This window comes from Diadema antillarum, unplaced genomic scaffold (genome assembly GCF_040938485.1).
Source record: "Diadema antillarum isolate AM-2024a unplaced genomic scaffold, OU_Dant_1.0 seq00001815_RagTag, whole genome shotgun sequence".
Taxonomy (NCBI): Eukaryota; Metazoa; Echinodermata; class Echinoidea; order Diadematoida; family Diadematidae; genus Diadema; species Diadema antillarum.
Window position 1 is genome coordinate 366,337 of NW_027272490.1, and position 26,704 is coordinate 393,040.

The 26,704-nt window shown below is 37.4% G+C and overlaps 2 protein-coding genes across 2 annotated transcripts; both read right to left on the reverse strand.

Annotated features, from left to right (window-relative positions):
- Nucleotides 1-1,419: 1,419 nt before the first annotated feature.
- LOC139712520 (protein SpAN-like) lies at nt 1,420-22,279 on the reverse strand. The gene is made up of 6 exons (XM_071624335.1): nt 22,056-22,279; nt 14,234-14,408; nt 6,866-7,016; nt 3,949-4,148; nt 2,826-3,047; nt 1,420-1,668 (listed from the first exon to the last, which is right to left on the reverse strand). Exons 1-6 carry the CDS (start codon nt 22,277-22,279, stop codon nt 1,420-1,422), a joined length of 1,221 nt encoding a protein of 406 aa, XP_071480436.1.
- LOC139712510 (adhesion G-protein coupled receptor G2-like) lies at nt 22,020-25,129 on the reverse strand. The gene is made up of 3 exons (XM_071624325.1): nt 24,888-25,129; nt 23,991-24,057; nt 22,020-23,650 (listed from the first exon to the last, which is right to left on the reverse strand). Exons 1-3 carry the CDS (start codon nt 25,126-25,128, stop codon nt 23,080-23,082), a joined length of 879 nt encoding a protein of 292 aa, XP_071480426.1. The 5' UTR covers nt 25,129; the 3' UTR covers nt 22,020-23,079.
- Nucleotides 25,130-26,704: the final 1,575 nt, after the last annotated feature.

Sequence of the window (26,704 nt, forward strand, 5' to 3'; positions counted from 1 at the left end):
ATTGATATTTTATTCATTTTTCCGTTGGAATAGGCGACAAGCGACGGGATTTCCACGCAATATTCGATTTTTCGACACCAGTTTTCGACCGGTCACTGAATGGTACTTTAATACCCTGATTGTCATGTTCCTAGCTGTCTGGCATATTGAAAGAGCATCTTCAATTATTGTTTGAATGAATGGCCGCAATCAGTCAAAGAGTTCAGCAATATGAGGAAATTTCACTCTTTTTTTTTTCATTGAAGGTATACCGAAGTAAGTTTATGATAATTTCCCATGAACAACAATTGTGTTAGAGTTTTACATGAAAGCAGCATGCCTTAATTTACTGCGATTGATACTATAAATGCCCACTTTTAAGTTAGGCGAAATAGATACGGTAAAACTCTAAAATCGGCGTCAGTGTACTGCTCGGAGGATTTGATTGTGACTAACAAATCGTTAATATTATCTACCATTTTATGTGATGACCCGGACCTTGAACGAAGGGTTTTTGCATTGTTCGTGTCGCGGTTTGGAAATAAATATAATCATTTGTATGGGATTACATCTTTATATGCGTGTCTGTGTGTGTGTGTGTGTGTGTGTGTGTGTGTGTGCGTGCGTGTGTACACATGTATTCGTCCATATGCATACATGACTGTGTGTAGGTGTGTGTATGTGTGTATCCATATGGAACTTTATAAAGGGAAGGGGAGAAAGAGCAAAAAAGTAGACGTCTGCCTAAACATGTTCAGATTCTCGATGTTTGGAAAGATGCACGTGACTAGCGAGTGTTGATTGCGTGGTTGCGGCAGGCAGAGGGCGGTGTTTGTTTCATTTAAGAAGCCTAAGCCACGATGACAACCACCCCCTTTCAAATGCCAGGACTGAAGTGGGATAAGTTGATATATTTGAAAGAGGAGAGACAATGAATTTTTCGTGTATGTAATAATATAATTTGGTGATTAAACGCACGTGTCTGACAGGAATTACGTACAGGAGAGACGCCTGTAATGTCAGATTAAAGAAATTTCATACATGCATTGCGTCTTCAAAAATTTGTTTCATCTGCCAGCTTCACGTTCATTTATAAGTGGCCAGAAATACACAGAGATAATTCAAGTGGGAGTGTTCTGAGGCTTGTATGATACTATAGAAATGTTTCAGTATCTGAACGGATTCAAGTTAGCCAGGTGCCCTTCTGTAGTGCCATGAAAATATAATTATCTTATTGGTATAGCCATATGGGGTGGGGGGGGGGGTAGAGAAGTAAAGAAAGTAGAACAATGGGTGAAACGAGTGCTGATAAGTGGTAACAAGCATTTTGGCAGTTCACCAAAAAGGCATGTTGACGCTAAGTTCACACGCATTCATGTTGAAAGGTTAACTTTCTGATCGACCATTCCTGATTATCTGTCCATCTAAAAACCACCGGAGCTAGAGATTGATCCTCTCGCAGACCTTTCCCCAGTGTGAAGCTGGGCAGACACACGAACTGCAGTCTGAAGGATTCTGGTACCCGCCATTCTGGCAGGCGATCTTGCTGCCGGCGCATCGATCTCTGCATTTGTACATAAGGTTGACGAGTTTCAAGTCGTAGAAACTTGGTTCCGTTCTCCATTCGATCACGTGTTGTGGGTTAGCGTTGACGGTGATGGTTGGTAAAGAGTAATGTTTTGAAAATGCCTGAAAAATTAATGAAACCGAACAAATAAAAGCTTGACAAATGACACCACACGACAAGCATTTATGAACTCTTTTAATTCCCTGAATTAAGACAAATTTGACAAAGGAAGGTTGATGTTGAAAGTGGATAACGTTGTACACCTTGTAATTGTAAAAGAATGTTTCACGGATGCTTATAGCCTACTTGCATGGTGATAAATCATAATGACGCTAAAGATTCTAACTCCTGTGAAACCGACGGAAAGCTGATAGTGAGACTGGGTAAAGAAGGTTGTGCATGAATACAATAAAGACTCTATTATATCAAACAATTCAATGGCTGCATGGGTTTCATCGATACTTAACAATCTAGCGAACTTGACATTGACAACTGAGGCAGGGGTTCCACTCACCATTATGAAAATAATCATAGCAATTAACACGTATACATTCAGAGATCTCCCTGATACGAGTTCGCTCATAAGTAAATGAATTTAGCACAGGTAGATATGAATAGATTCGGAGAGAGCCAGTCTTCACTGATCACATCGAAGTTTCAGAATCATGGCCACGTTAATGATGTGTGATATCACAGGGGTGTGCATGTGTGTGTGTGTGTGTGTGTGTGTGTGTTTGTCCGTCCGTTTGTATGTCTGTCTATCTGTCTGTTTGCTTGTATGTGTGTCTGTGTCTTTTTCAGTGTAAGCCCTAATTCTTTTGTTATTTGTGCCCAACCAAATTACTCTGTTACAGCAGTACGGTACCAGTTTATGATATCGCCTTTGTATTATTTGAATGGTAATGAATAAAAATACCATTGAAAAAAGTGTATGTGTGTGTTTTGAATGTAAGGATGAGTGAGGATACAGCAATGAAAATTGCACACGTGTAATCCATCCTGTGTTTGAAAACTGTGCATTTTCAGTTGACTGCTCCAGCATAATATATGATTTTCATATCAAACGAATAGCAAAACTTGAGAAAGAAACCATAGCCCCTGACATTGAGGTGAAATTAGCAACACTCACACAAAGTCAAACAACTTTGCCCGCCATTCTCGCAGAAATAACGGCAATTTGCAGTTGACTTCAGTTTGTTCTCTCCTTTTGCTATCCGTTTCCTATTTCGAAACAAATTCGAAAATAATCGATTCATCACACCATATACATATTACTTACATTAGATGGATAATGCATGATAGAATCCAAGTCGTAAGGTACTGCTCCCGCCAACGTCTGATCGTAGAGATATGGCGCCCTGACCACGCCGAATGATTGCACGAGATTCACGTGATCGGCGATGTTTTCCCAGTGGATAGTAATGTACTTGTCGCGCTCCGGTGTCTGATGCTGGTGGCGTAGGCCTATGGCGTGACCGAGTTCGTGAACCAGAGTGTAAGTCTGTGTGGAAAATAGAGAGTTCAGATAATAGAGAGTATTTTCTCACTACCCTCATCTGTCTCATTAACGGTCAATCTCTCTCTCTCTCTTTCATCCACGTAAATATTAGTATAAGCACCGAATATTCAGTGATTTAGTATAGAAGCCATAAAAAAATCATGTTCATGCATTCTCGGATTGAAATAAAAACGACTCAACGCAAGAATTCTCTCTCTACTCAGTTTCGTGGATTAAGAGCCCAGTCGACGTATGAGCGGCAAGCTGCTAGTGTTGTGCTAGTCTTTTGTAAATTAATATGACAGTAAAACGTTAACATTGCTCTTACTTTTCCAATGTTTCCGAGAGTCTGGCTTTTGTTTCATGATTGCATTTCTGAATGAATATGTCTAAAGGAATAAATCTTTCTAAATGAGGGATTGAAATTCGACCCTATGTTAGGGTTTGCTTTATTGAAGAGCATGAAATAAAACATGTAGAACTTGTAGAATGGTAGGTTTTTTTTAAGATCACGATTGGACTTAAAGTTAGCAAGTTTGATATTTCAAGATTCACATGCTTGCACATATTGACATTAGTACCAACATATTCAAATTAGATGAGGTAACAATGTCGTGATCCCACGTGTCTCCCATCTGCCCATGGACCTACAAAGTAATCACAAAATATCCCTTTTTGACATGAAATAAGGAAACGGTATCCTTTGCATTAAGCTTTTGTGGTTTTGGAATAAACGAACAATGATGAATTTGGGGGTAAGGTTTGTAGTTGCCAAATAATCAACAAAGACATGATTTTATAATTATGATTTTTTTTCCTTCTTGGAACGAGACTATAACGGTTAATTTTGTCACCCGTCCAACAACGTCAACAACTACAAAAAGCAAAAGAAAATTACATTTACCCATTCTGGGCAGGCCGATACGAGATGACGACCTTTGACCCTCCTCCCTAAAAATGACGTGCAGACTTGGCGCTTCTCGAGAAACAGACGGTCTGAGTGGCCAAGCCGGGTAGCCAGACCCGCATTAAACGGAACGAAGCGTATGCACGTACCCTCCTCCCAAACGGCCATACCGCGAAAAATTTCTTGTAACTCTTTCTCTGTAAAAGGGAACATGAATTAATGGATACTGAATGTGTTTAAACAGTGGCGGATCCAGGAGGGAGCGCACCGGGCGCGCCCTGTCCCCTTTATTTTTTGTCAAAACAAAAGAAATACAAAGAAAAAATGGGAGGGGGGCGTGCGCGCCCCCCCTTTTTTTAAAGGGATCGTATAGTTTTGGTTGGGACCTAATTTCAGGTTTCTAACATTTTGGGATGAGATAATGAGAAACCACTTATGAAATATGAAAAAGCATGTAATCATACAAGGAATTCAATGTTTATTTGATGAAAATTGGTTTTGAAATGGCTGAGATATCAAAAAAGAGCGATTCTAATAATGTGTGGGACCCACACTTCATTACGATCGCTTTGTTTTACTTTGTTTTTTGATGTTCAATTATTCCAAACCCGATTTTCATCAAATAAACTTTGAATTCCTCTTAAAATTGTATGTTCTGTACTATATCATAAGTGTTTCTTGGTATCTCGCAAAAAGTTAAAAGCCCAATTATCATCTTCACCGATACTGTACCATCCCTTTAATTTTGTAAAGGCGCCCCCTCTACAGAAATCCTGGATCCGCCCCTGTCAAACGTCTCTCTATTGTGACGTGTTTCGCATCGATCCCTGCACATGCCCGTATTTTCACTTGGAACCAAGATAGTCAATGTTTGTACCGCTTACTTGGGCCTCTTTCTTTAGTCACTGAAAAAACGAAAACGCGGGAAACATAAAAATTGATTACTTATGAACAAAGACAGTGTCATGTTTAATGTTACCTTTAAATTCAGAGAGGAATAAATGTCCGTAAACAGCTACGTATTTCAACTGTCGAGTAGATTGTAATAGAACAATATGACACATGAGGTTCCAGATATTCACTATAAATGTGTAGAGCGGAACGATATCACTCTTACTGTGCAGGCTGTGTGGCTGTTACATGAACAAGGAGACATTTAAACTAATATTTGGCACGAATTTGACCAGAAGTCAGAGACAAGGGTATTGTCGTCGGTTTTGCTCATTTTGCCAAGATTTGGGAAGGCAACTAGTGATTGGCGTTGTTCCATTCATTGTTTGTGCACAGTAGAGCTTTCGTGTTGCCACAGCATCTCTATATCAGGGAGAAGTTTACCAAATAATAATCATGACTCTTGTTTAATACCTATGCAGACGTTCATATACCTACACCTACCTGTTGAAGACTCTTTCATTCTCTCTCTCTCTCTCTCTCTCTTTCTCTCTTCTCTCTCTGTATATAATATGTACACTCAGCAAAAAAAAAAAAGAAAGTAAACACTTTTCATTCGAGTTCATATTTTTCATAGAAGATTTTGATGACACTCCATGTATATACCATATTAAAGATAATTTAATTGCCTATCAATCTAGTAGGACAATATAAAGGGATACTTTACGCATAAGTAAACACATTCATTTTTGTCCTCAAAGGCACAAATTACAAAGTAAAAATTGCAAAAATTGAGTTTTTTTTTTCTTCATTTGCAAATGCCCTTCAAGGTGACAATGACCAGTTTAACACAATGAGAGACTTTAATTAAATAGCAAAAATAAGTTTCCATTCTCTTTACCCCTTTATAACCTTAAACAAAATTAAAGTGGGAAATTAAAAGGGAAAAATAATAATTTTCTGTCACCTCAAACTTCATATGACATAGGGAGTATAATAAGGACACAAAGATTAAATGAACAGATATCTTTATTTCATTCATTCAATTTAGCAATTTGATAATTCATGAGACAAATTCAAGAACCAAATACTATTCAAAATTTTCTTACTTTGAGAAATCAATTCAAATTCCTACCTTTTTTGTTTTGTTAATATTGCTTCTTCTCTCATTTCTTTTGAATTTAGATTTGACCAAAGATTCTTCGTTTTCCTCCTTTATTTTTAGCCTTTATTAAACTCTTGGGGTTCAAAAATATTATAAAGATCAAAGTGGTTTTTTTTTTCAACTTAAGGTATGTTTTTTATTGTGTTAAATTTGTCTTTTGTTCTTATTGTCACATGAGAGAGCACTTACGCATGAATGACAACTTGTTCATTTTTGAAATTTTTACTTTTGTTCCATAGAAGAAAAAAAGGTGTTCACTCATGCGTAAAGTTTTCCTTTTTATTACCCTATCAGGTTGATAGCCAATTGAATTACCTTTCACATAGTACATAATACATCAACTTTTAGCCGAGTGGTCTATGAGAAATATAAACTTGAAAAAGTGTTTACTTTTCTTGCTGGGTGTGGATATATGTATATGTGTGTGTGTGTGTGTGTGTGTGTGAGCGATAAGGTTTAGCGCGGATTTGTTCAACCGTGAAGAATACGGTCGAAGAATATCAAGTAGCCACTATTATTACTATTATTATTGTTATAATAATAATAATAATAATAATTATTATTATTATTATTATTATTATTATTGTTATTATTATTATTATTATTATTATTATTATTATTATCATTATTATAATTATTATTATTATCATTATCATTATCATTTTGGAACAACACAAGGGAGCACGTGCATTTTGACCGAGTAATAAAAGTACAGGGAAGGTCCACTGAACTTGTTACACAAGGTATGGAAATAAAAACACAATTGAAAAATCAATATTGACATTCCTTCCAAGAATCGTTCAAATCAAAGAAAGAGAGAAGGCGAAGGGAGGGAGAGAATTATGTAGATAACCTTACCATCGTATGTGTTTGTCGTTTCGAAAGGAATGATACCCTGAGGCCAGAAATAACGTGGATTGATTGCTTTCCTCTTTCTCCTTCCAGACTTTATGCGGAAAGAGCTGTGGTAAAGGCCAGCGCCTTCATAAGGTAGACTGAAGTCCATGTCCTGTAATACAAAATACAGCACCCGATAGTAAGCAATTACTGTTCGATCAGATTTTTCATAGTCAATAAGACTAAGAATTGTCTACTGTAATACTGCATGCTCATTAGTGTATTCAGTGGGTATACACAGAACATAGTGCGCTGTTCTTACTTTGATTACTTACTTCTGATTACGACGTGCAAAAGAATAGTGACTAAAGGACGGTGAAATTAGTTGTCCCATGAAAACATGTGCAAAAAGTATAAAAGTCCATAACTTTTCATTTGCTATGAGATTTTCAATGAAATTTCTACTTTTCTGTTTGGTTGAGTTAATTCAATTTATTAAAGTCAATTTAGTGCATTGCACCTGAAAGCAGTCGGTGAATATGGTAGTCTTTGAAGGTATGCCCACGTATAGATTCCTCAAATAGCAAACTAGGAACGCAAGGATTGGAGAGACCAATGAATGGTGCTGTGAAACAACTCTAGTGCGAAAAAAAAAACTGACTCCTCAATAAGGACATGGTTTCAAACAGGAGACCTCATGAGAACTTCCACTTACATCTCTCTCCCTCTCATCCCCACCCCCCCCCCCCCCCCCACACACACACAATCGTGTATGTACAATAAAGCCTAAATGCACGTGCAAACATACATGCACATCAGGGGTTTCCCCGTATTTGACCCAGGGACTGTTTTACATGGAAGTGATCAATTAGGATTTTTTTTTTTTATGATGTTCCCAATTTTAGTAAGTTCAATCATGTCTCCATTGGTATCTTCGGATTAAAGGCATACAGCGACGATTCGTGTTTCAAGGTGCTTGCTATACCATGACGAGCATAATGTGAACTTTGGACAAAGATGGCAGTTACAAAGTTATGTGCGATTAATCTAAAAGGCTGATATTGCCCATTGTGGAATCACGGGATGCAAAAAGATAAATGTGCACACGCACAGTTTGTTTATTTGTTTGTTTGTTTTTTGTTTTTTGGTGTTTCAATAATCTTTGATTTCTATAATTTCACATGACAAAAACATTCATCTTGAATGTATAAGCACGATATACAATCAACAATGTTTAATCAAGTAAAAGGAGAAATTGAAAAAAATCAATTGGTGCGTGACCCGAAATACAGCCTACATTCAACACATAAACTTACACGTAGCTACCCAAATACGAAAAACAAAATACCCCCACCTGTCCTCTTACCTGCCCCCCCCCCCCCCATGCAGTACTAGGATCCCCGCTCGCATCTCAATCTCTGCACTTCAATACAATATTTTTAATCAATCAAATTCCGCAATATATTCATATCCTATCATAACATAATATTATCCCAAATCACAGGCATGAACCATAAGAGAAAGTAGCAGAAAGAAAAAGAGAGAGAAAGAAAAAAAAAGTAGGCGTTAACAGTAAGCCCCAGAGAAAAGAAAGTACAGAAGTTTGAACCCTATAAAACTAATCTATCTCCTTATATACAGACCCTATCCGCACTCTAAAAATCAAAATGAAATAACATCACTTACTAATTTGTTCACGCAATTCAGTTAATCAACACATTCCCACTTCATTAAATGCAAAGCTAATTTTCCCCTCCTAATTGCCAATTTCTTTTCCTCTTCAATACTTTCCCTTATTCTCTTCTGAATTATATTGAAAGATGGTAAAATGCCTGTACTTTTTGACTTACAATCTCAGTAAGATAAGGAAAGAATTAACAAACTTAATCCTCACTGAGCTATCTAACAGTCCAACAAAAATGTATGCCAATTGCCTATAACGTATTTCAACAAGATCATAAAATTGTGATGTCATTTCTCTCCATCCATATATCTTTTACTATCCAACATTGCAGAAATAAAATTTCATAGGTTTATATTTCTTGATTACAAAAAGAACACAAACAATTTGCTGCAAAACAAAATGTTAAAAGTTGCTCTTTAGTATATATCATTCCATGTAAAAACTTAAATTGAAATTCTCTGTGTATATTGAGAAGGGTTGTGGATCCTGGTCTAACAAAATATTTCTTTCATTTTTTTTTTAGTGTACTCAAAATTATTATGAACATTTTTTAATCAATTTTTAATATTTTTATTATTTTTTAAATCATACAATTTCTGCAAATCATAAATAAAGAAATCATACATTTTTCATGAATTTTTCTCTTGTCTATTTTGCCCTAAACTCTTCAATTCTAAATCAAACGTCTCAATATCTTATATGCTGAAATTTAACAATTATCCTCTATTCTTGAAATCATTTGGTACATGTCAATTGATTGTCAATCATTCCTATAGATTTAAAAAATATTGAACCGGCTTAACAGGACCTTTCTTCAATGTATATGTATTCTGTCTATCCCTTTTTCATATAGATTTTGATTTTTTTTTTTAAATCTTTCCTTTCAAACATATCTTCCCTTTCACACACACACACACACACACACACACACACACGCACGCACACACACAAACACACACAGACACACACACGTCCACACAAACACACACACGCTCGCACACATGCACAAACACAATTAGGTTGTTTTTTGAAGAAAACAAAATATCATACATACAGACACATCAAACATATTAATAGACGATCATTGGTGAGAGAATTTGTCAGCAAAACCCCCATAAGAAGAAATATAGATCCGCGAATTTCCGATACATATTGGCTACTACACTCCAACAGAACTCTGTAGTCTGAAAGTTGTAATCAATTAATTTGACAGCCTTTTCTTCTGTATCTCGTCCCTCTCACACTAGCAAAACTACATTTGGTTAATGATTACTTCCTGTGTATTTCAGATTGCAGTGCCCCCAACACCTTACACCCCCCCCCCCCCCCACACACACACACAACCCCCTCTTCCCTTGTCCAGTCTGTAAACCGGAAATGAAAATATTCCGGTGATGTAACTCAACTCCATTTTCCTGGAGTTCTCAGATATGTGCAGCGAAGTGCGTTCCCAAACGAATTAACTTCAAGTGACTCTGATGTGACTGGATTAGGTTCATCACATTCGACACCCTTTGAGATTCGAATTCACTTCGATCCGAGAGAAACTTCAATAGTGACTTTAGTCCCTTTAAATGTAGAACAACCAAAACAAGTTTATCTATCTGAATTAATTCTAATTTCACACGAGAAACGAGACGAGACGAGAAAAATGATGAAAAACTTTAAAGAGTTGCTCAACTTTCCTTTAAAAAATTAGATGAATAAGCTTGAATTATGTCCAACTGAGAGTATAGGGGCACAGAGAGGGGTCCAGGGAAAATGTAGTAGGTGCTCAAATGGTGTGATTCTGACGAAGCAGTTACACTCATCCGGAGCAAGGGAATGATTCTAATTACGAGTCGACTAAAATTAGTATGACTGCAGTATATAGGATAGACATTGGTAAACACGAAATACCAGCATCGCAGTGAAAATTTAAACGTCTGATTGTAAAGATAGTCACACAGAGCATAATTCGCTTTTTGTTTTAAGAAAGCATTCGATATCTACGCAATCTGGACGGCTTGCTGATTAAAGACCCTTTATTGTGCCTTTCGAGGGAATATCTATATGCATCATAAAATCAGTATTCATTAATTTGCAGAGTTATGAGAATATACTTTATAACACTATTCGTGGAAGTGCTGTGGAAATTGTATACAATGTATAACTTTTTATTCGCTTTTTGTACAACAAAGATTGTAAACTTACAGCAACGATGCATAGTAATGGGGTTGAAGTAAAATGAAATAAAGTGAATGGTGATTTAAGAGAAATTGTAGCTGATATCAGTTGCAGACCCATGAAGTAGAATGCTTCTGTCAATCTTTCGACAGAGCAGCATTAAAATACACCGTTTAAAAATCTTTATGTCTTATTATTTGGTTGCCACCTTCAGGTTTCCACAAGGTTGCCATGTCGATAGAGTGTTGTTATTCTGAACTTCATTATGTAGTCTTCAAATCATTATTCTACCGCAATAGTTAAGTTTTATGCATAGTGCTTATCTATTCATCAATTCATTCGTTTATCTATTCCATTATTTATTTATTCATTCATTCATTTATCTATTCATCTATCTATCTATCTATCTATCTATCTCTCGATCTAATCTGTTTTATCGTTAGTAGAAGGATAGGCAAAGCTGAGTCTAGCGTCATTTTGGCGGAGATATCAATTAAGTGATAACGACTAAAAGGGGAAACATTTATTTATACGGTGCCATGTTAGCCACGTTTTTGACACTTATGGCGCCTATATTCATGCACTATACGTCTCCTCATTTCTACTGTATGCTAATGACAAATACGTATTTTATTCTTTTATCTGATCTGACGTTTAAAAAAAGACAGAATCGTTCAGTGACTTTTAGTCATGTAGTCACGTAGATTGAAAAAAAAAAAGTAAATCACCCATTTCGTTCATCCCCCCCCCCCTGTTGTTGCCCTAGGTTGTATATCCTGGTGAATAAAGAATAAAAGAAACACTAATGAGGCCATTCAATACTGCGTCAATGCCCATGTTAGGTACATATTTTTCACACCTCAGTGTGTCCTAGTAGTTCCTGGAAGTCACTTTTGCACGTTATGTCCTCTTGTTTATCACTTTTTATTTACTGTTGTTTCACAGAAATTGTTGTCAGTAACAATGACGCTTTATTCTTACTGTGAATAGGTTATAGATACTTTGGTTTCGATGTATCCATGAGGTGTTTTTACATTACAAATTAGTTGAAATAACTTTCATACAGCTATAAGAAAGGTTGTAAACTTTACGTTTCCTGCTGCATTTTCTTGCACTACCATGCGTTGAAACAAATCATGAAACACTTTAGAACTTTAGAGTGATGCCATCAATATTAAAGACTTACCATAAACGGGGAAAATACAGTGTACCATTGTGAACCCCCCCCCCCCCCCCCGTCTCTAAGGAGAATACTGACGCAAAGATATGTTGCGTCGAGATAATAGAAGGTTGCGATGAACTGAAATCGGGCCTTTCTAGATGTGTCAGTGATGCAAAAGGGTAAAACAATATCATCTCAGGTTGGAATAAGAAAACATAACGTCCTTCTGTTTCACCTGAGGTCGCATTCATATATACATGTGAATCGGGCAAAGGGATGCAACCATATTATGATTGTGGGGCTGATTGCAAAGTCGTAAATGATTGCGTTGTGTGCCAAACAGATATTTGTGTTAAAGGGGATGGCTAGTAACCGATCAGTGGGAATCAGTGGGAATGCTGAGGGATGATTGTTCCAATCCTTGTGGGTTTCATTTAAGAGTACATTACATATCTACTGTTGTGTGAAAATCATTTGCTTCAGAACGGTCTCATATGCAAGTAATGTGCAGTTTAATGTTTCCAGGTTAGCGTGCCTGGTCAGTGACAGGGCATTAATCTGCACATTACTTGAATATGAGACCGTTCTGAAGCAAATAATTTTCACACAACAGTAGTTATATAATAATAATAATAATTGATATGATTTATATAGCGCCAAATCCACTCTGCAGAGTGCTCTAGGCGCGGAAGGAAGAGAAAGTGAAGGAGATAAAGGACATACAAATATCAAGTACATGTAATGAGTAGTCAAATTGAGGCTTTAAACAAGTGAGTAGACTGCTTTTAATGTATATAATGTACTCTTAAATGAATCCCACAAGGATTGGAACAATCATCCCTCAGCATTCCCACTGATTCCCACTGATCAGTTACTAGCCATCCCCTTTAAGACTGGGAATGATTATGAAGCTATAGTGCGATAAAATCTTCAAAGAATTTAAAACAAAACCACGTTGAAAACGTACCATGTAACATCAAGACAATAATTCAATGTTCTTCGCGTTAAGACAACCAGATGTGTCATCAAACATTAACGAATGTTATTCTATGACATTCCTAAGGAATTATTTGTTTCTTGCTGCTGTATATATATATATATATATATATATATATATATATATACTTTAGGTCGATTAGGTCGATATGCAACGCATACTTCTCTGGTGTCATGCAGCAACTGAGATGGATTTTAAAGAAGTATTAAACTCGCTTACAAAAATGATCATGACTTCCCTGTGCAAGAGAAATAATTCCAGAAAACCATCGCCATAGAATACTTACTTGTTTTCTCTCGTCCTCCCTACATTCCTGATGAAATAAATAAGTCGCAAGATTTAATATTGGATGAGCCATCATAATCTATACTACGCTGGACATGTAGAATACGGATACATGGATACATGTCACTATCATGTCTTACACAATGCCACACCCTATCAACGCATTACGGTTGAATGACACACTTTTATCTTCGAGCACATCATATGACATTATGATCATGTGATATCCACCTCCCCTCCCCATTTTCCATTCTTCCCTACCCCCCCCCCCCTTCTAGAATATCTCTGTCAAGTTTCAATGATAACGCAAGCATTCTTCATGTCAGACATCATTTTTAGAGGCTTCTAAAACTTCAGCAGGGTTTAGTTTAGGCTATGTTGAACACACAAGGGATGATAAAATATAAATTCATATCTTTGGAAGAGAAATAGAAATAGTGAAAACTGTTGCATGAGTATAGGCCCTACCGTACATGAAATGAACATCTCATCACCATCTTACATTCATGGGCCGCGTGTTTTGAGGGAGGAGCCTCTCCTGCCCGGGAAGAGGGGGAAGGGAGAGGGAAAATCGTGGTTTGTTGGGTCCATTGTCAATGCATCTTCAGTTCTGAGGGCTGCAGCCACCCCTCCCCCACCCCGTTCTGCGGCCCCTGCAGATATTCGTATAGTGAATCAGGGCTATTAATTTCTATTGAATAACTTTTTTTGGTTGAGAAAGATAATGAGAGTGAGAATTTATGACGTGTATATCTCCACCTGGTATGATGCTCATATAATTATGTTCCAAAGCAAAGGTATACCTACACACGGCTAAAGGACGGTAAGTGCAAGAACGCAATCGACATTTAGAAATGTATGCTTTTTGGTGGGTTTTGAAAGATTAAACAGAGACAATATTCTGATTTTGTTGGGGAAGATTATTTCAGAAAGGTATTTTTCCCCATTTGGTTTTGCTCTTTGATGCGCAAAATATAAATGGTTGAAGTTCAAAGAGATCGTGTCGTCGCTACAGGTCCTAGAATCAAAATTGAAGTACAACTTTTAGTCCACTTCAGAGAATTTACTCATCCAAATGAGGGAGTTTGGTCTCACCTGTTCCTTTCCAAAGGCCTCGAAGTGGTTGATGCGGAAGTTCATGTGCAGACTGTCGTTGGAGGATGGGAGGCCATCCAAGATGGGAGGGGAATTCCCAGATTGTCCACTGGTCGGTTGAGCATGGCGATAACTGTCTATCATATCACACCTTAGGGGTCCCGAGAGTACTTCTCTGCAAAGCAATCCGAGGTATAACAGCGCAAAGTGCAATGTTACACAATTCACTTGTAATGGCATGTTCTGCTTCTGGTTGTCCAAACGTTCGTTCACACTGATGGTTGTGCTATATGCTTGTTAGCACCATGCTAATAAGTTGTTTATTGGCATCACTCGAGCGTCGTCATCATTTAATGATCATCGCAGCATTATGAATAAATCAGCGACTAAAAAGTCATGAAGTAATTGGATTCATCTCCGAATAGCTGTCGTCGGCTGACCATCATAAGCTTCCCTTTCCCCGCATATCGGGATATTTACAGCAAATGGCAGGCATCCACGGCTGTTCGTTTTACGTAATAGCGGCTGCCTCAGGCACATGCGGTTTGAAAACGCAATTTCGTAATTAGCTCGGAACTGTCATGATAAAGTGTTGTTTGGCTTCGCTACCCCCATTGTGCGTTTTCCTGGTCGCTGGAGGGGGCCCAGGAGTTTCCTGCCCTTCAATGAAATTACAAGATGAGCCCCTCACAACAGTGCAACTACGTTTTATGTTGGTTGTTGGGATTTATCCCTGTAATGTGAAGGTTATTTATAAACGATTTATAAATACCCTTTACACACCATATGCGATTATGTCTATCTATGATCACACAGATACACTGTGAATGACGTAAAATCGGGAGGAAAATTTCATAATCATGAAAAGGTGTCCTTTAATGGAGTTTAAACATTTGTTCAAACTTTTGGTTATCATGGCGCTTGCCTTTAACTCTTTACCTGACATCCTCCAGGGTAGTTTTGACATTCTACTGGACAAGAATCAGAGGGGGAAAACCCCAGCAGGCCGTGTGTTGTGTAAGAAAACAGCGAGAAAAGCACAGTGAGTTCATACATGAGTTTAAATGCCATTGCACATCATGTTTACGTTGTAAACGAACATTAATGTAGAAGTTTCATCTCAATCGGACATAAACTAAGAAAGCTATATAGAAGTTCAATGGTTCACATGCCTCACCGAAGAGTTATAGTGGTTGCAAATGCATGATAATTATGCAAATTCACGGAGGTGGTGATGTCATTAACTATCGGCTCTCCCTTTAGTCGGTACGCAAAAATATGGTATAGTTAGAAATTATGGGATCAGGTGAATAAATTGTATTTGTGATTTGTGATTTATTGTATTACACGTGCGGGGGGGGGGGGGGTGCACCCTACAAGCATTGCCTTCAAGCATTCATCCTTATTGCCAGCATTCCCGTATACTTTAAATATATTACAAACTTATGAATTTCATTTATTTTACATTGTAATGTAATTTATGCGTTTATGTGTAACTTCTGTAAATATATATGCTCTTGTTGGAAAAGGAAAAGGAAAATGAATGAATGAATGAATGAATGAATGAATGAATGAATAAAACAAATGCAAGTCCTTATCGCGAAAGGTCCTGAAATGGCACGGCAGAAATTGCAAACATTTGAATGAACTAAATACTGTAACGCCAAACATTGTAATCAAAAATCCGTAGGTGTTGAGAACATCATGCATATTACTATCATTTTCATGCAGGTATAAACATCACGAAATAAAAACATATCGACAACAAACTTAGTCCATTATTCCGTTTTGCCACCTCGTGGTTTCGGCTCTTAATTTGTACTTTCCAAATGCTACCACACATGAAGTACAAAAAAGGCAAGTACATCAGATTCAAAGCTATATGGAATTAGTTCATTTCTTGCAGCGATCATTTCGAACGTAAGCAAAAAATCAGAAGTTGCGTTCCGATCGGGTGTATAAGTAAAACAGAAAAAAAATAAACAGCGCAATCATAATCAGACAAACAAAAGAAACCAACAGAAACCGAAAAGAATATTGTGTGTATGGATTTACGAAATCCACACATTTACCTGTTAACAAATGTGAGAGGTAGGATTTGTGTTCAAAAAAAAAGAAAAAAGAAAAAAGACACTAATCTTTGTGGCCGTGCGTCAGTGTTTGTTTGAGTGTATGGTCAAAATAGCGAACAGGTGTACGATACTTTGAGCTACTGTCAAAGTGTATGTGTGTGCATTGATTCGAGGGTCGAGCTTGATTTTCCCCCCTAATTTCACACACCATGACACATACTATCCAAATTATATGCTTTCACACACGCACATTACTTTCACAAGGAGAGAGAGAGAGAGAGAGAGAGAGAGAGAGGGGTGGATAGGGAGGGAGAGAGATGAACAGAGAGGGAGAGAGAGAGAAGGCATGGCAAGACCAAAGCGATATTGACAAAAAGATAATGCGTCAGTGCCCACGACACAAACCCCTGAACTGGTAAGAGGAATGCACAGCTTTTAATGAATCAAATTGAGGTGGAGATTAGTATATATATTTTTCGTACATTCAGTTATTTTTCATACATTACACATGAGCATTCTTGACAGACTTTTCAAATACAACTCTTGTCTTGAGGCTTTGGTAATTTCATGAAACATTCAACTTTTTTATCTTTACGCTTATATCAATCTACCGTATATATCATTTGTAAACATATCACCTCTCGTAGTTACTATTGATAGTATGATTTATTCACATCTTTTCATATCTAGTTCGATCTAAAAAAAAAAACACACATGAATGGCTCAATGTCACGCATACTTGAATGGCCACAGTGTCCCTCCTCCTTCCGTGGCCCTGGCAAAGTATGGTTGATATACACATGTCAACCTGAATAAAATGTGCAATGTTTAATTTGATTTATTTATTTGATTTGATTTATTTATTCTCTGTATGCCATTTTTTTCAAATACATCAACTTTCTGCAATTTCATTAACAAAGTACAAAATACCAGTAGTATACTTTATACAAATTTCATCATTTTCATCAATTATACAATACATCTGTAGTATAATTACATGAGTAACATGTTAATAATTTGCATACAGAACGATTGCCAATAATAAGCACAACGCTTGACTGTTTGGCAACCGATAACAAATAACATTACAATGAAGAAAAACAAGAGGGTCCAACATGATGCTCGTGGAATAAGGGTTAGGGAGAGAGAGAGAGAGAGAGAGAGAGAGAGAGAGAGAAGAATGGAAGGGGAGGAGATGATAAAAACCTCCGGATACTAGTCTCGCCAGATCAACTCGACGTACCTCTATACCTAGACACATACATACATGCACATACTGTATTTATACTAATAAATTACAGTGATGTATTCACATGATAAGTGTTGCTTTTGTCATGTAAAAGTTATATTGAATGAGAAAGAGAAAAAAAAAAGAGAAGAAGAAGACAAAAAGCAATAATCTGTATACACAGCATAAATTTCTACGTGCCCTTTCAGGGCATGACGTTATAGTGAACCATGATTCGCCCGACATAACATGAATAATGAACAACAGAGAAGGAATGAATCCCAGTGGATCAGAGGAGCACAGTGTACTGCAGGTGCATCCGCACGTGCAGAGACTCAGAGAGAAAGAAACATAATAGATACAACAATGAACAAAGAATGAGTCATCAAGTGTTTCTACAGAAAGTATCACCGGTACTGTGAAATCAAATTTTTCTTTACTACTTTTTTTAATGAATGAATAGACTTAATGTAATTCAAGTGGAAGTCTATTCCAAATATCTGGGCCAGTATGTCTTACGGATTTGTGTGCTAGGAGTGTTTTGGGGTTACTCAAGTGTACATCCATTGCTTGCCTTGTAGGATAAGAATGGATTTCTGAGTTCAGCTGGAACATATCGATAAATGAAGAGGGTAATAAGTCAGTATTAAAGCGGAACATCAAAAGTGCATATTTTGTAAAGTGTGGATGTCGTTCACCTTTAAGATCTTAAAGCAGAAGAAAAGGGGATCTGTGTGATCATTATAACCAGCATTCGCACATATACGAATAACTTTCTTTTGCAATTTTGATATAGTATTGTTAGCAGACACCGAGTTTGCCCATATCATATTACAATAAGAAATGTATGGTAGGATGAGTGCATTATAAAGCATAATCAAAATATCAAAAGATAAGCAACGTCTGAGTTTACATAATATTCCAACATTACGAGCAATAGAAGATGAAATATATTTCACATGATCATTCCAAGTAAGAGTTTCATTGATTATAATTCCAAGAAATTTAGTGGATGTTCTCCTCTCAAGAGGAATACCATCTATTTTTAGAATACATTCAGTGTCACTACAAATCAGTTTCCTTGGATGTTTGAAGTGCATATAATTTGTTTTCTGTAGACTCAAAGATAAGATATTACTTTTGAACCACTGAGACAATTTTGGTAATTCATTATTTAAAGATCTAATAAGACATTGAAAATCTGAATTTGAGAGAAATACATTGGCATCATCAGCAAAAATAACGTACTGTAATAAACTTGATGCATTAGGTAAATCATTAACATATAACAAAAACAATAATGGCCCAAGAATGGACCCTTGTGGTACACCGCATTTGATCAACAATGTATCCGAATTACAGAAATCAAAACATGTAAATTGCTTTCGATCATTTAAATAACTTGCGATCAGTTTCAGAGCAGTTCCTCTTATACCATAAAAATGAAGCTTTGATTGCAAAATAGAATGGTCAAGAGTATCAAATGCCTTGCCTAAGTCCATGAAGACACCAATAACATGCTTTCGGTCAGCTAAGGCATCTGATACTCGATCATACAATTGTGCAAGCGCCAGGTCAGTTGAATGTGATTTCCTGAACCCATACTGATCAGGATTCAAAATATTGTATTTGGTTAAAAAAACTGTCTAATCTATTATATATAATTCTTTCAAGTATTTTAGAAAAGGTATAGGTAATAAAGAAATGGGTCGGTAATTACTAATATTCGAAGAATCATCTTTTTTATACACAGGAATAACTTTGGCTATCTTGAAAGGAGTAGGAAATACTCCAGTTAATAAAGAAAGATTGAAGATACGAGGGGGGGGGGGATAATAATCGATCCGATGATCTGTTTCAGCAAAACACTGCTGATTTCATCACAACCAGTAGAATGTGTTGATTTCAAAGATGATGTTATATGCCGATAATTTCTATATAATCAGTAGGCTTTAAAAAAAGTGAATGATTACACGCATTATGAAGATATTGATGAATATTGGTTCCATGGCTATCAACTTTCTTGGCCTGATTGGGACCAATTTTTACAAAAAACTCATTAAAAGCATTAACTATATTTTGTGGAGATTTAACACAATGATCATTAAGATTGAATATTTTAGGAATAATTTTCTGCTTATTATTCCCTAATATTTCTTTCACAATTTTCCATGTGGTAGACATTTTTCCTTGTGCATTCGCAAATTGATTTTTATAATACAATCTACGCGACGTTCGTATTATTGTTGTCAGTTTATTTCTATACCGTTTATATTCATATACATTTTCATCAGAGTGATCATTTAATTGCAACTTATATAATTCATTTCTCTTTGATATCGATTGCAAAATACCTCTTGTAATCCATGCATTTCTTATTTTTTAATTTCCTGTTTGTTTATTTCGCAATGGGATATTCCTATCAAAATGATAATAAAATTTATTCCAAAATAATTCATATGCTTTATCCACATCATCACAAGCAAGTACGGTCATCCCAGTTTTCTGAAGATAAAGCATCATTCAGGCGTTTAATATTTTGCGTTGTAACCCTACGTAATTTTCCCTTATTTGTTTTCTTGGAATATCTTGTACATCAAATAAGATACAAAAAATGGGGAGATGATCCGAGATCTCACTATAAAGAATACCGGATTGACTTTGCGCTACATTTGTATTTATAAATATATTATCAATTAAAGATAATGATTGCGCACTAATCCTTGTCGGTTTATCGATAGCACAATGGAAAAAAATTAGACTGAAGTATTGTGCAAAGTCTTTGTGAGTTGCTATTTTCAGATAATAAATCAATATTAAAATCACACATTACACATGCTTTCTTATTACTGGTATTGATTTTAGATAATATGATTTCAAAATCATCAAGAAATGAGTCAACACTTGCATCTGGCGGTCGGTAAATAACTACAAAAATTATATTCTTTCCATTTGGTTTTTCAATTTCTACAGATAAAATCTCAGCATTAGACTTTACATGGGATAAATTATGCCGTACAGTAAATGAGTAATTATTTGCAGCGTACAGTGCTAAGCCGTCTCCACGACGGTTTGCTCTATCAGAGCGAATCAAAGAGTAACCATCAACATCAAATATCGGTGGAGATTTGTCATTCAACCAAGTTTCACTTACACCAATAAATGAGAAATCAAAGTTGAGAGATGACAACAAGTTGGTTACATTATCATAATTTTTGGGCAAGCTGCGAGCGTTGATATGTAGAAAACTTAAAACGGAGTTAGATTGGGCATGTTGGCACTGTGAAGCAGTGTACATACGGGTGTTTTCTTCGGGCAAAAAATATTTACAGTTTATTACATATGATATATCAGTTTCTTCTTCAAAATTCATTCAAAGTTATTGGTACAATATCCAAACATGATGCAGCGTGAGATACACAAGGCTGAGCGATTGGCATGATTGGCGAGACAAATGGCATGGAAGCAGAGGAAAGAGAGGGGACGAGCATCATGGGGAAACTTACGAACTACGATTACTACGAATACAAAAACAGTGAACATAAACAGAGAGTACAATAAGCCGATCCCCTCCGATCAGCATTACATTAGTTCATATTTACAGGGAGAGACAGATAGAGAGAGATGGGGAGGGAAAGTAAGAATAATAGTGAGATGGGGAGAAGGAAGAACATGTGAGAGAAGAATGGCACAATTCAGAGTATGTCAATCTGTCACTTACGAATAGTGTGCACTTGCAACTCTTCATTATCATTGTTAAGAGAACGTGTTATGTAACGGACAGCTCCCTCCATGGATGCACAAACAAAAGAATAAGAACGTGGTCAATGTAGACATTGTAGACTGCACTGACGAATGAAGCAAAATGGCGTCCTTAAAGGTAGGGGATACCTTTTACAGACCTCCCAAAATGCAGCAAAATATTAAATATGAACCTCAGGGGACTTGCTTAGGCCACTGCTTAGAAATTTGGAAGTCAACAGTTATCTAAAATTTGAATAATGCACAAAACTCAACTACTCAGTAGTTCTGTGTGTCAGCCACACTTAAGCCTTTTTGTTGCATTCTTCTGTATTTGTGATCTATAAAATAAACAAAAATCTAAAAGTACAAGAGCTGATGTAATAACATAATACAGAGTGTGTGGTAAGAATGTATATAGAAATGTTAGTAAGTGTTGATGAACTTTCTTCACAAAATATACATGATGGACACACATGCAGTACATGGGTCTGCAAAGGTAGCCTAGTAATGTACTGGAATTTACGGTGAGCCCCGAAAACAATTCAATTCAAAATCTAACCGTCAAAAAAATGTACTAAATGTTACCTTCCACTTTCAATACTTTATGGGAGTTTCTAAAATGATATTCTCTTCAACATACTACTGTATTTATACAACTCTTCATTTAAGGCGTGCAAATGGGATTCCCTACCTTTAAAGGTGCAATAAACAAATCAGAATACATGCGGAAGATCACCAGAATTACGCCATTTTCCTGCAAAGAAACGGAGTTTTGTACCCTTGGGCGTAGAGATGCTGGACTTGTTTCGACCACCTTCTTTTCTCATCTAGGTCAGCCCTGGTGAGGTCGTCCGTGATGTAGAAGTTCTCTTTGTCAAGCTTTTTTCGCGCATTTTTCATGATGTCCACCTTCTCTCTGTAGGACAACACTTTCACCAAAATGTGCCTTGGCTTCTCTCCTCTCTTTCCGTCTCGATGAGCTCGCTCTACCTTGATATCCATCTTAAAATGCTGCTTGATGAATTTCTAGACAATGTCGACGCAGTCTTCGCGCTCATCTCTTGCAGCCTCCTCTATCCCGACGATTCTAAAGTTGTAATCGAGCATAGTACTGATTTCCCTCTGCTTCTGCAAGCATTATACATACAAATTTACATCACATAGTACCATACCTGCATACTACTTGAATTCAGACGAAAAGTTTCTCTGCCCGTCAAGAAAGTGTATCAAGAGTACGTGTTTGATTGTAAATGAAATGTCATTGATTGAAATGTCATTTCAGCTCCTGAACACTAGCTCTGTAACGCTAAGTGTGATTTCAAACGAAATCTTTTGTCAGTTGTGACTGCCCTCTAAATGCAGCGAATCAATTTCTATGTGCTAAAGGTCATTAGCTACCAGTCCACGCAAGACTCGAATAAGTCGATCTGCAAGATAATTATCACTCTTCTTTTCTAAAACATTTCAAGCTATGAAAGCGTTCAATGCGTTTCTTTCACATTTTAAGATAACAAAATTTGATTGAAAGGTTTGTGCACACAATCATCATTGCATGAACCGCTTATGAAGGCTGCGAAGACCGCGGCATCATGGCCTGGCGATGAATTACAGCGTTCAAACAACTTTACCATCTTTATGATAGATTAGAAAGATCAAAGATTCTTAACTTTTGATATAAAGCATTTCAAGTAGTCTTTCAATGCCTCAATATCCCTCTGTTTGAACGAACTTCAGTTTAAACTTCGAGTCCAACAAGACCTACTAGGCAGGTTTCTGGAGTACTGCTGCATGTTTGTGTCGTCTCAAATACAGTACGTATTTCCCTTTTCCGCCATCGCGTATTGCTCTTTTGAGTCGTATGTCCCCGACGGGATGGTGGACTGCGTGTTGACAGCGGACAGGGAATGGGTAGAGACCACGTCGTCAGACTTTCGGGAGGAAGAGAGGCATGGTACGGAGAGGTTCACTCGACGAACCAGACGCGGGAATCGCCGTCGCAGCGATTCGCGATACTGTCCCATACGATCGCGAAAGTGCTGCTGTCGCAGACAGTAGAGAACGAAGATGAAGAACCCCTGCAGAGAGTTGAGGATGACGAAGAGGACGTGGATCACGAGGTTGTCGTCCCTGATGAGGGTGAAATAACCCAAGACCCAGGTGAGTCCGAGGAGGAGGAAAATGCTGACAGCGTTTTGGCAGCGGCGTAAGACGTCGCGATAACCGTCTTCCTTGCTGCGGGAGCACGCTCGCGTTGCGATGTTCGTCCGAGTCAGTCGGTAGATGACCATGACAAAGATTACCATGTTGACGAGGAGGATGATCCCCATAGGGACCATGAGACCGCTCACCATCGACCATCTGCCCAGGAAACAGCTGACACAAAATTTGATAGTTCGTTACAACTTGTAGAACTTTCTCCTTTGTAGAGTAAAATTTTGCCCAAAGCCTGAAGGTTTTACAACGAATTAAAACTCAATGGCAATCCTTTGCTCTGATCACACCGTAATAAAAAGTCTGAAAGTTATGTTTTGTTTCTGTGGAAGTTTTATATACTTTCATTGATATAAGCATCAATAACTAAAAAACAGGAGCACATTTTCCACACTTAAAGGGAAATACTCAGTTTCAACAAGCATACAAGATGCGAGCATCTTCACATGTATACTGACTAAACAAGTGAAAAGGAGGTACACAGAGGGTGAGATATACTTACAAATGCTTCGAGATGTAGTTCTTTTTAGCGATAGCTCCTGTGAGAATTACGATGAGCGCCGGAACACCTGTCATAAGAAAGAAATAATATCACAAATGAGAATTTACGTTCTTCCTTTTGATCATGGCATATTACTGTGAGATTTCCATTCTTTGGGCTCTATAAATCGTTGGTCACCTAGCAATGAACATGCTTTCACTGGTGTTTATTTTGCGAATCCTTTGCTCGGTCTGCAATTCTGTTTGATGTACATTTTCACGTGAGAAAAGGAAAACAGTGTAAACGGAAGAACAAAGATATGAATTAAATAGCATGACACACATAAGTGTATTACGTGTTATTAGGGACAGATGCTTGTTGGTCTTCAAACTGAGGTTAATGTGGCAGTCACAGTGGTATGTGCATTCTTTAAGATGTCAGAGGAAAGATTTTGTCTCTTTATGAAAATAATAATTAGATGAAATCTGACGTCATTATGATATCTTTGTTGTTGTGTTTTTTAAGACGCCCACTGATCGACGAAAAGGAAGAGTTCACATGAGCAACTTGCTAGTGAAGAGTTTTTTTCTTCATGGCAATTGATAGTGAAAACCACAAATAAACACTGGAGCGACAAGAGTGTCAACTCGCGATACCTTCCGTTATAGTACAATGTATTGTATTATTTCGAACACGGTCTGCATCACGACGACAAGAAAAAATTCAGGAAAAACCCCATTTATCCTATGACGTGATGCTAGGGTAATGTGAAGCAACTTTTTTATTATCATTATTAGCGGGAAGCTTATCAGTTATTTCGTATGACATTATATAGGTAAGTGCACAAAGTTTGTGTATAACAGTATTGTCTAATACTATTGTTGTGAGTAATCGAACATTGTCTCATAAAATGCTCACCCCATGCGACGACTCCTGCCTTGAGCATGAAACGCGGGATGTACGAGTTCACAACACGGACGAGCAGATAAAACATGTTGACCCCCTCTACGCCCATCCACGCGACAGCGGACAGCATGGAAAAGTGCACCAGGCCCGCTACCAAGCCGCAGACACCGGCTTTCGTCTTCAGATGTCGCTCCACCAGGCTCATGATGATGAACAAAACGTAGAGACTCAGCAGAGTCCCACAAAGACACATGAGGATGCGATTAGGCTGTGATTTTTCGGAGCTTCCTGGAGAATGGAACGCACAAACTTCATGCATGACAAACTGATCATCACTTCTGTGATGGACAGGGAAAGCGATTTTGTATTTCATTCTGCTTTCATAAAACAAGGGAAAATAAGACTCGTAACCAGGAAACACACACAAAAAAACAGCATTCCCAGGTCAACACAAAGAACATTCCGCAGAATCAGTGTGGTAACCTTGCCAGAAAGAGTGTGTGCGCAAGTTAGTCGACCAAGTGGCCGATGCAATGTGTTCAGCTGATTCTAGTCTACGAGATATAGGTTACTCACATTTTGGTGTACACATATAGCATCTCTTAATATTGTTAAGTGTGATATCATCACTGTTGAGATGCCAGTGTCAGCTGGTACATTTTGCTTAAAAACACGATGGTGATTTGAAGTTCACAAGAAATCATGATCAATAGGTCGATATCGTTGGGAATAGCAACCTGTTGGCAACATAATGTAATTCTGCTTATGGCATGACTGAGAATAGACGACACAGAAAATCATACTGACGAAAGTTGACATTTACCTGTTGCTTAGATATGTAGCCAAGGTGACCATAAGACCAAAGATGGAGAAAGCGCAGCCGACGTAGGTCAGGATCTCATACACTTTGTCCACTGTCGTGCCAACCCACCTTCCGGCATGTATATCCTAAGGCAGTGTAATTTTGACCAAATTAATGTAGAAATAGTTGTATGCTCATCGTGTATGTGCGTCTAAGTAAATTTATTTGGGGACATGCATATGTCAAGATTTGTAGACAAACAAACCAACGGAACCTGAAACATACAACATGTCTCTTTCAAGGTTTGAATAAATAAGCCACTGCCACGACTGCTATCAAAGCAAGGCCTTGGGACTTGGTAGTTGAGGCAACAAGCCTCTGCTACCCAAGCAGCGGCAAAGGATCTATTCCTACTTCACAACTGCCTTCAAAAACCCCAAGAAATAAAATGTCTTCCATGGTTATAAGCATCTGTAGTTCAAAACTCAAACACCTACATCTATGCAATTGGAATAAAACTTGGGGAACATTTTTAAAAAAAGAACCAAACTGCATGAGGTTTGTTTTCGCACTGTGACCGCTGCTCACCTCCTTAAGGAGCGAAATCTCAGTATCTATGGGTTAAGCATTGCCCTTTATAAAAACCAGGAGATCAAAGGGAGTCGCTGACTTTGTCTTTAAGATAACAACGTACGATGACTCTCTGACTCACGATTCCACTCCATTTCAAAGTGACTTTTACACAGTGAGTAGAAGGTCAGATCCGTAGAATGGTAGATTTTTCTTATCAAAATCGAACTTGAACCGAGGAACTATTGGAACGCAAGGATTTCCACTGAATAATTATATTGATCGCAGTCACATCATTATAATCAGCTGAGGTAATGATGTCATTAACTCACCACTCTTCCGTAAGTTTGTACACAAAAATATATAAAATCATTTTTTTTAATATTTCAGCCACTATATGGCCTCATTGTCACTTCATAACAATACGATAAAAAGGACACACACAAAAAAAAAATGA